Raw genomic sequence first — 12,915 nt, forward strand, 5'->3', positions numbered from 1 at the left:
AGGTGAAACGTCTTCAAGCAACTTAAAGAAGTCCAGACGCTTTTCTTTGCAAGCTCCTTTGACTACGATGACCTGGATGACTGAGAACCTTCACAGACATGAGCATCTGCAGCTTACTGCAGCATCAGATTCACTGGAATTCAATGAAGTGGTTTGAAAATCATGAAAACGTCACCAATAGGAACATTATTTAATTGAATGCAATTCTAGATTCAAGAGTTTGTTGGGAAAACTGTCAAATAAAAAAAAATCACAAAGAAATAGTCGGGATCTCATTACTGCTGAAGGATTTCAAATACAAAAGCTGTTGGCAGCAGAACTGTTTTTGATAGGATGCTTCACCTCCACACTGTAGGCTGTAATGGCTTTTCTGTCTCCTTCTCCTTTTATTTAACTGGAATGAGGCTCAAGCTGTAGACTGTGCAGAGTGAATGCAGCCATGAATGTAGCATCTTCTCCAGCTTGGTGTTGTGAACCCAGGCATGATGAAACAGAGGAATTAAATCATATATTGCTTTATTTTCTGGTTTCTTTTCACTGAATCATACTATAGTTTACAAAAGAACTGGCATGCTATATTGAACTAGTGCTTCAGGCTATTAACCTAATCAGGTAAGGTCATTTCCTCATAGAATTCTCTGTGAATGAACTTCTTTGCAGGTCAGTTTTGCCCTTAAAACATCATTTGTTCACTATAAAATCCATATGCTGCCCTTTTGCCATTTCTACCCCATTTCCATACAGTTTACATCATATGGTTCATGTTCTGCTGTAGTCCCTGTTGGTGGTGACCCCATTTAATCCCATAAGGGTGTAGCCAGAACAACCTGCACAAGCATCAATCACAGCATCCCATCAGGCACCACTACTGCTAAGAACTGGGTCATTGCAGTGGTTATGTTTTTTTTGTTTTTTTTTTGCACTATGATGCTTCCTTATTTAACAGTTTAAAACAAAAGCACAGTGTTGTCTCTTTGGCCATTAAATAATAAACTTTTTTTCATTAGCTTTTTGGAAACATTTCTGTTTTCTGCTGATTGGTTTGCAGCTTTTCCCTGTAAAGAGCTCCCTGCTGTGGCCAAAACCAGCTCCACGAGTGTAAAAGTCCACAGGCTGTAAAAAAAAAAGAAATACCTGAAAGAAGCCACCTGTTCATCCACTGGGAATATAGTAGTATTGATTGGTCTTTCGACTGTTATGTGCATCTTTAGGAATTTGGTGAAAAATATTGTTTTTACTGCCAGAATGTATTTTACCTTTAATATTGTAGTTGGTTTCTGCCGTATTTGTCCATTTAAAAGTACATAAAAGCAACAACTTGGGCTTAAATCAAACTCTTCCCTAAGATGATGTTATTTTATTAGTCAAACTAAATATTGATGACATTGTGGTTTAGCTTTAAGGCGAGCTTTGTTAGCCTCTTAATTAATTATTTTACCCCTCAGATATAGAAGAGCGATAAATTGGGACACAATTCATCCTCGAGCCAAAAGCAGCTGCTAATGCATTCTAGCCACATAGACAAGCAAATGTGATGACAGGGGAAATGATAATGACGTGGTTACTGGTCACGACAGCAATCAGGCTTCCAGCTCCCAGCTGGATATGGTGGTTTAGAAAGAAATATTTACCATTTGATCCATCCTACTCACTGTGGCTGTCTGTCTGTTTGTCTACTTTGATGCTGCTGCAATGCGGCGACATTCATCATCACCATCACTTGCTAGTGGTTGCTGCTGCTATGAAGGATATTTCCAGGAGAAGTAGCTCACAGCGGTACCGCTGCTTTGGAACACACACAGCTTTATGATTCCTTATCTTCAGCGGACTTTCTGCTGTACTTCTTAATCTCCTGAAGATTTAACCTAATTCTATAGGATGTTAGCAGTGAGTGAAAAGGAAATAAAGCATAAAACAAGTCACCAGATATGATTGGGTGACCATTAATAACACACACACTTGTTCAATGAAGGGAATGAAAGTCACCTTGCTCCTCATTTTACAGCTGCAAAAGTTTACACTGAAATATACAACCAAAGGACAGACAGCAGGAATGAAACATGTGCAGCCAGAAACAAATACACTTCAATAATTTCATTCAGAGGTCTTTTCATTTAAAAAGAAAAAGGACGCCCACCGTCACATTATTCTAGTTCAGGACATCCATCCTCTGTGTTAACCTGGCTTTTCAACCAGCTTCATCATCCCGGCACTTTGCACCTCTGTCAGACTGTTTAATAACGGATCGTATTACCAGATGCGTTTAAAACCTGTGTAGAATTATTTTTTCCCTGCCTAATTCAGTATTTTTTCTGGATGTCTTACACCAGCGGTCCCCAACCTGTTTTGCGCCACGGACCGGTTTATGCCCGACAATATTTTCATGGACCGGCCTTTAAGGAGTCGCGGATAAATACAACAAAATAAAACTAGTACCGGTACCGAAAAAAAGAAAATTTATTCATAACACACGTGAAAACCGAGTAAACGATAAAAACGACAACAAAATAACGCTGAAAACTGATAAAAACCCTGAAAACTATACATTTTACATCTGAGCCTCAACTCTCGCGGCCCGGTACCAAACGACTCGCGGACCGGTACCGGTCCGAGGCCCGGGGGTTGGGGACCGCTGTCTTACACCACTAGCAGTTGGCAGGACTGTGTTGTTTTTGTTATGCAAGAAACAATATTAAATGTAACAATGTGATTCCCATGGCATTGAGTATAGTTTGTGCCTTGATTACTGGTACTTGTCCTCAGGTTAATGACCGTTTCAGATTTTCCCCATGAATTCTACCTTGAAATAGCAGTCAGCCTTTTCGGTCAGAAACTGAAAAATCTTGTCATGATAAAACAATGTCATCTCAAGGTTCACTGATACACTTATACCAGGACCTGTGTAGCAATAAATCTATTATAGCCCAGCAGTCCTTAATGAATCTGTTCCTTGGCATTGACACTACATGCACAGCTCGTGTTCATGAACTGTGTGCTGAATGTTTCTCAGTAAACCACTCTGCTGAATGGATGGTGTGTCTCTGGCTCTTCACCTTTACTGTTTGCACCTTACCTGAAGGATAAAGCTCACAGGGTGACATTAAAGGATCAGTGTCTGAGCCATGCTGCTTCACAGCAGGAATTCGACAAGACTACGTCTTGGGCCTTGTTCTGTCTTACACATACACTCTGCTTCTTGTACCACTGTGGTGTTGAATTCAGTTAGAAGTTCACAATTCAGTAGAAGAAGTAATTGTCACCTGTCTGGTTGATGTCTCAGAGTTTAAGTCAAACCTGGACAAAATGGTGCTACTGTTCCTCTGGGACAAAATATCTCAGTGAGACCGGATCTGTCCTTTATCACTTTGCTGGTTCTAGTCATAGACTGTACATAAAAGATGGACACAGCCACTATGACATCACCCAGTGGTTTGCATTCTTTAGCTTCCTGGTTGTATTATTTATCAGGTCATTCCATTATAATTACCCCAGTACACAACAACATCAAAAAATATGTTTGAGAACTTCATTTCAATAAGGTGACACTAACACTGTTATTTAAAGAGACCACGCCCCTATCATTAACAAAATCCAGAAGTACTGTTGTTATGAAGAGCAAACTCAGCAACAAAGGTCAAAGTGGACTGGGATATAAATGCATATTCAACCTCTGAAGTTGGGAATTTTCACAGTGAATGGAGTTTTTAGGGATTAACATTGTCATTGTCATTTATCTGCCATAACAATGACACTCATTTCATGTGCATGTGCAGTAGTGGTGCAGCAACGGATCAAAAATCTCACGGATCGGATCAGATCACGGTTTTAAGTCACGGATCGGATCAATTTTCGGATCAGCAAAAAAAAGAAAAAAGACAAAAATGTAACATTTACTTATTGAAGTATTTTTTGCCTGTTAAAAACATTCAACTCAAGACTCATTCCACGCAATTATTAAAAAAACATTATGATACAGTATAGGGCAGTGTAGGGCTTTGTATCTACCACTCAATTCAATTCAATTTTATTTATAAAGCGCCAAATCACAACAACAGTCACCTCAAGGCGCTTTATATTGTAAGGTAGACCCTACAATAATACATACCGCTCATTATATTGCACTCCGCTGTGATATAATGAGCTGTCACGGTCACGTAGCTTTCCGTTGCCCTGGAGGTCCACCCGTTCGTAGTAGTTAGAGCAACAGAAGATGCCTGGGACAGTTCAGCCATAACTTTAAACTTTTCCTGCTCATACATGCTTGGAACAATCTTGCCACTAAAGCGGACGTGCAACGGGATATCATCAAGCACGTTCATCATAGTTTAAACCCCTTGTTTTGCACAACGGAATACGGCCTCCTGTCTGCAGCTAAACACCCCAATAGCTTCTGTAATAGCTTCAGCCCGGTCGGACTGGGCAGCAAAGGGCTGCTTAAATGCCGCAGACCGCTAGCGCTGGCCATAACTATCGCTTGACAGACCCACCACGCGCACCATACACATACTTTTTTTCCTTCTTTTTCGAATCTTCAGATCACGTGTGTACCGAACCGTGGAGTGGGATCGGTTTGGATTATGGATCAACCGTGATCCGTTGCACCACTAATGTGCAGATACTGTGGAATACTGTGGAGCTCTAGGCATTGCATTATTCTATGCATTTTAACACTTTTTCAGAATTTCAGCATCACAGTTAATTGAGACATTTTCTACTCGATCTTTTGAAATGTCAGATAAAACAGTCAGAACAGAACTGTGACCCTGTGCTCTTAGAGTAATGAGCCTTAAAAATACTCTGCAAAATTTAACTAAATCTTTCACCTCCAGGGGGTAGTATTTCACAAAAGGGTTATTTAAAATGATTTTGGATCTGGTTCGATGTTCTTTTTACTTTTTAGCACTTTGACTGTTTTATCAACTGGCTTTGCCACTTAAATTAATCCTTAATCAATAAAATTGACTGAGAAATTTGACTCTAATGCACTAGAAAAAATACATTGTGCTTATTCTCCAATCCAATTGAATATTTTGAGAGCTTTGGGGTTAATTCTTGCCAAAAAATAGTATACAAATGCATGATTACTACCTTTTCACATACAAAAAAGTGATAATGAGAATTTAAATATAGATGTCACAATCAGACACAGTATGGTGAAAAGTTTCTCCTTAAATATTCAGAGTGATCTCACCAATAACTTGTCTCACTGAACACCCTCAGAGTGCGAACACTGTTGACAGGATGTCAATAAGGTGCTGATTGCAGGAGAACAACTGGTGTATGCGTGGTGTGGGAGCATCATCAGTTTTGCAGAGAGCAAGAGAGAGAAAAGGTTTGACAGACAGAGTGTGGGATATGAGTCATGTTGGCACCTTAAATCACAAGTCGGGTTGACAAAGGTGCTGCTTGTTTCTGTTAACGGCATCTCCTCCCTGGTGGCGACTTCCTGATGCAGAAGAGAATAAAGCAGTTTTATCCACGGGTTTCAGTTTATACTGTTTGGCTGTATAGAGAATTTCATTTGGGTAGAAACACCAGCAAGCAGCCACTAAAGGGATTGTATTGAAGTTGTAAAAGAATAAAATCTTTAGGGGCAGCGAGTGATGAAAAGGTTTCTTCAGATTCAAACAGAGGTGTCATTTATAGGAAAGCAACACAACATGTATACTTATTTTAAGGCTGCAGCAGTTTGTTCCTGTTCTCTGGTTCCAGCCTTTGTCTAAGATTTTTTTATCAGCACTTTCATGTTTTGGAAGATTCTCACCTTTTTGGTGACCTCATTATTAAGCCCAGGTCTTTAATGCATGCTAGCTCATTCAACTTAGCCAGTGTTTCAGATGAGTATATATCTATGTATGTCACTAAAACTATTCAGTGTAATTATATAAACCTTATAGTTTCCAAAACACTAATATTTCATATTATGAATGTAATAAAGCTCTAGTTAAAGCTAATAATCATTTACCATCACCTCTAAAGTTCATTTATATGATCTGATTACAGATTATACCATATTTGAGCTTGAATATAAGCTCGGCATGGCCCATTTCCTAGGTTTGTGCTAACATCAGCTAATTGCCACCTGCATTTTGCTCCATGCTCCAGTTTTAGAGATTCATCTTTTGCCTGCTCACACTTTCTGAAATACACATCTGAAATATTGCAACAAGGAAAAAATGCTTAACTGTCTTTTGTGTGAAACCCAGCTCTCAGTTACAACCTGATTATACTATAATACTATAATACGTGTGTATTGTACTATAATACACATGGTCTTGATTAAATTTGAGAACCCCTTGAAACCACCTCCCTGTTTAAGTCTCCTGTCTCTTCTCGGTCACTTACTGTTACTCAAACTAGTATTGTCCAGTAATCAGTCTCTCTGGTTCCTTTACTTTGCTGCTTTTTAAAAGAAAAATACATTTATACAATTTAGGGATAGATCAGTTTCTTTTTTATTATACACATAGTGAAGGATGATATTTTGCATATTTCACAAAATCTGTTGTGAATAAGATGTACGCCACGACCCTCTCTGCTATGAAGTATATGGTTTGGATGATTATATTGCATTAACTTGCTGTTTCATGCTTAATGCAAAATGCTTGAGTCCAGTGAGGCAGTCAGATGAGCTAATTTACTGGGCAGTGGAAGTTTAATGAAAGTGCAAGTGGAGGCTGGAAGTAATATCAATGAGTTTACTGATGAATAATAACTCATTATCTTGCCCTTTGTCTCTCTCCATCTCATTATCTCTTCCCATGACGTTCTCTTCCATTACTCTTCCCTCTTAATCCCCCCTCCCTCCAGGTCTGATTGTGTACCTGGGGATGATGGTTGGGGCGTTTTTGTGGGGCGGCCTGGCCGACCGAATCGGGCGACGGCAGACCCTCCTCATCTCCCTCTCCATCAACAGTGTGTTTGCCTTCTTCTCGTCCTTCGTCCAGGGCTACAGCTCCTTCCTGTTGTGCCGCCTGATCTCTGGTGTGGGGTAAGGGGATAGATGAGTCACTCAGACACAGCTGCCAAAGCTGGAGATGAGGCAGTCACGACCCACTGTAGTACATCAGTCAAACTGATAAGCAGAGCAATGTCACGTGGCACAGAGCAGATTAAATATGAAGTGGCTATATTTCATTAAAAGAAAAAAAAATAGTGTGCCCTTAGATACTGGTTGTATTTGGTGTTTGCTGTATCTCAGGTGAAGTGTTGAAAGGTACTTTTGGGCCTCCCATTTCCTCAGGTTTGGGCTTAGAAACGTCAACAGCTTCCATAACATGGTCCAAAGTCATTGACTAACAATGTGAACACTGACCTACTGCAACAAGCCAACCTGTCTGTAGTTTAACTTGCATGCAGCATCTTAAGGCTGTTGTAAAAGGATTTTAGTCAAAGCATTTTGTGCTCATTGCTGGTGGTTATAGCAGAATGCCAGCAGAATGACAGCCTGCATGAAATCATGCCCTTTCAGCTGGTTGTAAGAAATAATTCATAAATATTTTTCTGTTTTCATTTTTGGTGAAATCCATTAAAATGATTTGCTGTACATGCTATAGTTAAAAGACACAAACAGAATGAATATCTATATTACAAATCTTTAGAAATATTTCATTTAATATTAGCACACATGCAAGAAAGTATGTATATAATACCAAGATGGACAGTTCAATGAATTCTCAGTCATTCACTGAGAAATAAAAAAAATCACAAATGACTGAATCTTTTGTTATGGGAACAGATGCCACCTTTTCTAATTCGGTTACCTTCCGTTTTAACTCCACAGCATTGGTGGCTCCATCCCAATTGTGTTTTCCTATTACTCTGAGTTCCTCGCCCAAGAGAAGCGAGGAGAGCATCTGTCCTGGCTCTGCATGTTCTGGATGATTGGTGGCATCTACGCATCTGCTATGGCTTGGGCCATCATCCCACACTATGGTAAGAAAATGTACAGTATTTAAATATGAACATTCTAAGCTTCGAGATTGTTTCCTCACGCACCAGTAGGCCAGTATCCATTCTAAGCTATGTAAATGCTAATTTTGTCTTTACATTTCTCTACAGTTTTTATTGCAAATGACAAATGCTGCAGTTCTGTCTCACGTCTCTTCTTGCTTCCTTTCCTCATGTAGGCTGGAGTTTCCAGATGGGCTCAGCCTACCAGTTCCATAGCTGGCGTGTCTTTGTGTTGGTGTGTGCCTTCCCCTCTGTGGCGGCCATCTCTGCCCTCACCACCATGCCTGAGAGCCCCCGCTTTTACCTTGAGGTCAGCCTGACAGCTCATACCCCACTTAGACCTTGTGGAAATATATTTTTGAATACATTTTGAATGCTTGAAAGCATAAACAGCCTTAAAGACAAAGTGCTGCTTATGCACTTTTCCAAAACATTTTGAATAACTTAATATGTACATATTTATCGTCCAGGAGAAATCTGAACATTGGAGATGCTGAAATATACATCAAAGATTCTGAATTCAGTTCAGTATGTTTTAAACACTGACACAGAAAAAAAACCCTGATTTTTATTTAAAAATGCCCAATATATATAAAAAAAATCAGGCATGTTGTCAGTATTTTAGTACTAAACCACTTTTAGCTAATCATGTTAGCTGCAGGTTTATACCACCAGATGTTCTCACTTCTTGTATCTCCTTGTTTCTACATATTTACTTATTTATTTTATTTTACACCTGCACTCACGTCCCACGCACTTTCATTCACATCAGAATATCTCAGTTTAGTAAATGAAGCTGCAGCTGGTGGCAGACAAAGATAAAACACTGTAGAATCAACAACCTCTCATTTGGCATTTTGAAACATTTCCACGTGTACTGTGTGTGGTTTAGTCTCGATTTGGACTGAAATGTAGTCAGGCTTTCACATAAACATAACTGCAGCACTTACTGAAATTTAACGAAGAATAAGAATCAAATGGAGGCCGAGATTACAGGCAGAGAAATAAATGCAGAGGCAGCAGACTGAGGTAAAATCCAAAGCAAAATGAAAACGCCATAAAATACAAAACAAGACGCTGGGTGAGGAACATGAACTCACAACTCAAAGGAAGACTCTGAAGGCTAGAAATAAAAGCAACTGGATTTCTTTTTGATTCGTGAAAATATTCAGTTGCTAATCCAAGAGGCCATCCATGTCCACTGTGAAAGATCATCACTGAACAGAGGTGGTGGCTCATGACACCAGCTATCAGCTGCCCGTAACGCAGTCTCGAGATTCTTTGCGAGCCAATTGTGACCGACGTAACTTTAATAGCTCAAAGGATGTTGAAGTATGGCTGTGTTTCAGAAAGTAGCCACACCCCTGGCTCGCGTGAATCTCAGAACCACCTCCAAGGGCACGAAGGTTACATCTTTATCTGTTTAAGAAAAACAAAAACGTAATTTATCTAAGTGTGCACATTGTTGAATAGTTGTATGAATATGCATTTATCTGAATGTGACTCTAAGTACTGCACAAGATTTCCTATATGCCCAGACCTAGTTCACAAACGGTAAATGAAAGATCTTGTCTTTATCTAGGATTTTAAGTACTGAAGAAACCAAAAAGACGTCCAGTTGCCTTCAAATGGTTAAGAATAAACTAAGTTAAGATAATAACTTGAAAACGAGTGTCACATCAAAATTTAAAATCTATTCATAATAAAACTAACAATGAACTAAAAACAAAAAAACCCCAAAACAAATAATCATCCATGATGGAAAGACAACAACAACAAATGAAAACTAATATAATAAATAAATAATAAAATATAAGCTGCGTTAATTTAACTGAAAATGGAAATGAAGGATATGCGAAACATCTTTTTTTGTGCCCCTCCTAAAAGAATGGCAAACATGACGAGGCGTGGATGATTCTGAAGCAAGTTCACGACACCAACATGAGGGCCAAGGGTTACCCCGAGAGGGTCTTCTCTGTAAGTAACACTCAAGAATGTTAAGCTTCTTTCATGCTAACACTTTTGCATTAATGCAGAAAATAACATCATCATAATAGTTTGCAGTTTGTGGGCTTATAGAGTGCAGCAGGTTTAGAGCTCTGTGCTGCATAATTTTGCATATTAATGAGTTAAAACAGATGCTCTTTAAACTTCTGTAATCTCTTTATGCCTCAGGCTGTACAGTTCATATTAATAATTTAAATGAAAAATGGTGATTCAAAGATGTTTTATAATCTTTTCTTTGAGTAAAATTATTAAAACAACTTTCTGTTTTACAGATTGTGGTGTTACTGGTCAGCTGTTAGCCTCATAACATGGATACATTGTAATACTAACTGAACTTTAATGGAAAAATACATCATTTTATATGAAGTTGTGTGATTATTCTATGAAACCTTTTTAACAAAGAGATTTGTAAAGCACTCTCAAGAGGAGCACGATTAACAATCGTTAAACAGAACAATTAAATCATACCTCCCAGGTGACCACCATCAAAACAGTGAAGCAGATGGATGAGCTGGTAAACATGGGCGATGGTGCTGCCTGGCACGAGAAATGGAGGATAAAGCTCACCACGCTCTTCCATCAGGTAAGAAAAAACCCTGATTATTCTTTTTTAAAATCAATTTCTTACTTGATACATATTTAAATGAAAAAGAACGAGAATGAAAAGGAGAAAGGATTCAAACTACTTGTGGCTCAGGAGGTTGTCCATTAATTAGAAGGTCTGTTTTGATCCGTGGCTACTCCAGAACCGGGTGTAATGGATAAAGTGCCTGAAATGAATAGAATAAATAACTGAATGTTTCTGTAAATGGTCTCATGTGGTTTGTAGTGTAAAGCGTTCTGAGCAGTCAGCAACACTAGAAAAGCAAAACACAATCCATTAACCTTGTTGCTGCAAATAGACAAGAAAATGTGCACAGCAAATTTGTGATATCAGCGATACATTTACATACAGCTACTTTAACTTGAAAACAATCAGTGGATTTGAAAAATTTATACAGTCTTTTGATAACACTTTTTGTTGCTTTACTTAGTCCTACATCTGTGGAAACATAGACTGTGTATTAACCTCCTAAGACCTGCCGTTCACATATGTGGACATCACATTTTTTACATTCATTGGGCCCCAATATGCCCAAATATCAAAGAGAAATTAAAATGCATGCCGTGGAAGAGTTCGGGTCTTAGGAGGTTAAAGATGGATCTAGTCTCCCACTGGTTTGTGCTGTCCTGGTCTGGAGGCTCAAACGGAACATTTTTTGCCATCGTTGCTTTGATCTTTTAAAACTGGGATGACTGAAGGTTGTGTCTGAGAAGCCAAGAGCCACAGAATCAAATGGCAGCATCTTGTTTTCTGTGACGATCAGAACTCCACTGACAGGCTTTAAGTTGGCTTCACTTGTTAAAATGGACCTGGTCTTGATCTGAAGGAATTGTAACTAAAAAGAAGATATATTAAAAATCTCACCAAGGCTCTGTTTATCTTGTCAGATCTTATTGTGTGTTTAGTGATTCTGTGTGTTTGTGTTCTCCCTTTTCGGTCTTTGTTTACACTAAAACTGGAAAGGGATTCTGGGAGATGCTTTTTATTTCTCACAGTTGGTGAAAAGAACCCTGTTTTCAGAAATGTCTGAAGTCTATTGACTTTTTAGCTGAGTGTACTTTACATTTATTACTTTCTCTTTGCACATCTCTTGTGTCTGTCTGTGTGTTTCTTCAGGTTTGGAGTAATTTCCAGACCATTTTCTCTCCCGAGTACCGGCGCACCACCTACATGATGATGGCTGTGTGGTTCTCTATGTCCTTCAGGTAGGATCAGGTGTATTAACTAATGCAGGATTTTCTGTGTTGCATAGTGAAATCTGTTTATTTGTCTAAACTAAAAAGAGCAGATGGCTGTTGATCACAGCGGCTTTGTGTTTGTTTATCAGGAGTCAGTTGGCTGTTGGTGATTTAAATGTAAAGGCCAACATTATCTCCTGGTCTAGCTGGCCACGGCAGGTCCATAATTATAATAGTTGGTGAAAGCAGGAATTTATCAGTGAGTATAAAACAAAAAGGGGCTTGAAGCAGGATCTGCGAATGGATGCGATCACTTTCATGTCATTTAGTGTCAGCAGTGCTACTGAATAACTCAAATGCCTCTTTTTGTAGCTGAGAATGAAAAAGCAGAATCAAATAGAGATTCACCCTGAACCCATGACCCCTCCCACAGGGTTTTGTTGGCATGATCACTACAAATCAATACGAACAAAGTCTTGGGCGATCACGTTTATTCTGTGATCATCATTTCTATCCTGATGGGATCTGTTCCAGGATGACAGCACTGCTTTCTGCAGGGTCCAAAGAGTTATTCATGGTGTCTCTCTCATGGCCATCTTGGTGTTCATCATGTTACTGTTGCTCCACAGTCATCGTTACATCTGAAGAATCATGCGGCTGTGATGCCATTGCAGCCTGGCCACTATACCAAAGCACAGCTTGCCCTATTTCACAAAAATATTCATGTATTAAATAATCTTTAACACATATCCTAAAAATGTGATTGTCCTCAGGCACCACTTACCACGTTGCGGAAGGTGCAATAAAATATTATGCCTTATTTAAAATAATGTGAATCATGTGCTGCAATCTTTATAACGATCCACAAAATAATGAATTGATGTGAATTTATTTTAACGTTCAAAGGCATGCAAGACAATAAATTTTCACCAGTGAACCTTTACTAAGCCTGGTAAACAGGTTCAGTTTGATACAGTAGTTTGCTAAAGCAAAACATAACATTACTTGGATTTATCTAACATGTATTTCAGTTAGTGCCAATATATTATGTATATAACTAATAACGAATATAAATCCATAAAGCCGTAGTGCACTGAAATATTAATTTACTCAGTAACGCTCGTCTTCCAACATCCTTCTAGAAGCCAGTCACTAATCAAATTTCCCTGGACG

General features: G+C 38.9%; 1 protein-coding gene across 1 annotated transcript in view; it reads left to right on the forward strand.

Moving 5' to 3' along the window:
* sv2a (synaptic vesicle glycoprotein 2A) overlaps positions 1 to 12,915 on the forward strand; it is a 49,692-nt gene that overhangs the window by 28,354 nt on the left and 8,423 nt on the right. The window contains exons 3-8 of the mRNA XM_005744065.1: positions 6,811 to 6,991; positions 7,784 to 7,935; positions 8,130 to 8,263; positions 9,841 to 9,930; positions 10,436 to 10,543; positions 11,681 to 11,769. Coding sequence (XP_005744122.1) covers positions 6,811 to 6,991; positions 7,784 to 7,935; positions 8,130 to 8,263; positions 9,841 to 9,930; positions 10,436 to 10,543; positions 11,681 to 11,769 — 754 coding nt within the window. The remainder of the gene's footprint in view (positions 1 to 6,810; positions 6,992 to 7,783; positions 7,936 to 8,129; positions 8,264 to 9,840; positions 9,931 to 10,435; positions 10,544 to 11,680; positions 11,770 to 12,915) is intronic.

Source organism: Pundamilia nyererei, unplaced genomic scaffold (genome assembly GCF_000239375.1).
Source record: "Pundamilia nyererei isolate P.nyererei 1_Seehausen unplaced genomic scaffold, PunNye1.0 scaffold00138, whole genome shotgun sequence".
NCBI classification, from domain to species: domain Eukaryota; kingdom Metazoa; phylum Chordata; class Actinopteri; order Cichliformes; family Cichlidae; genus Pundamilia; species Pundamilia nyererei.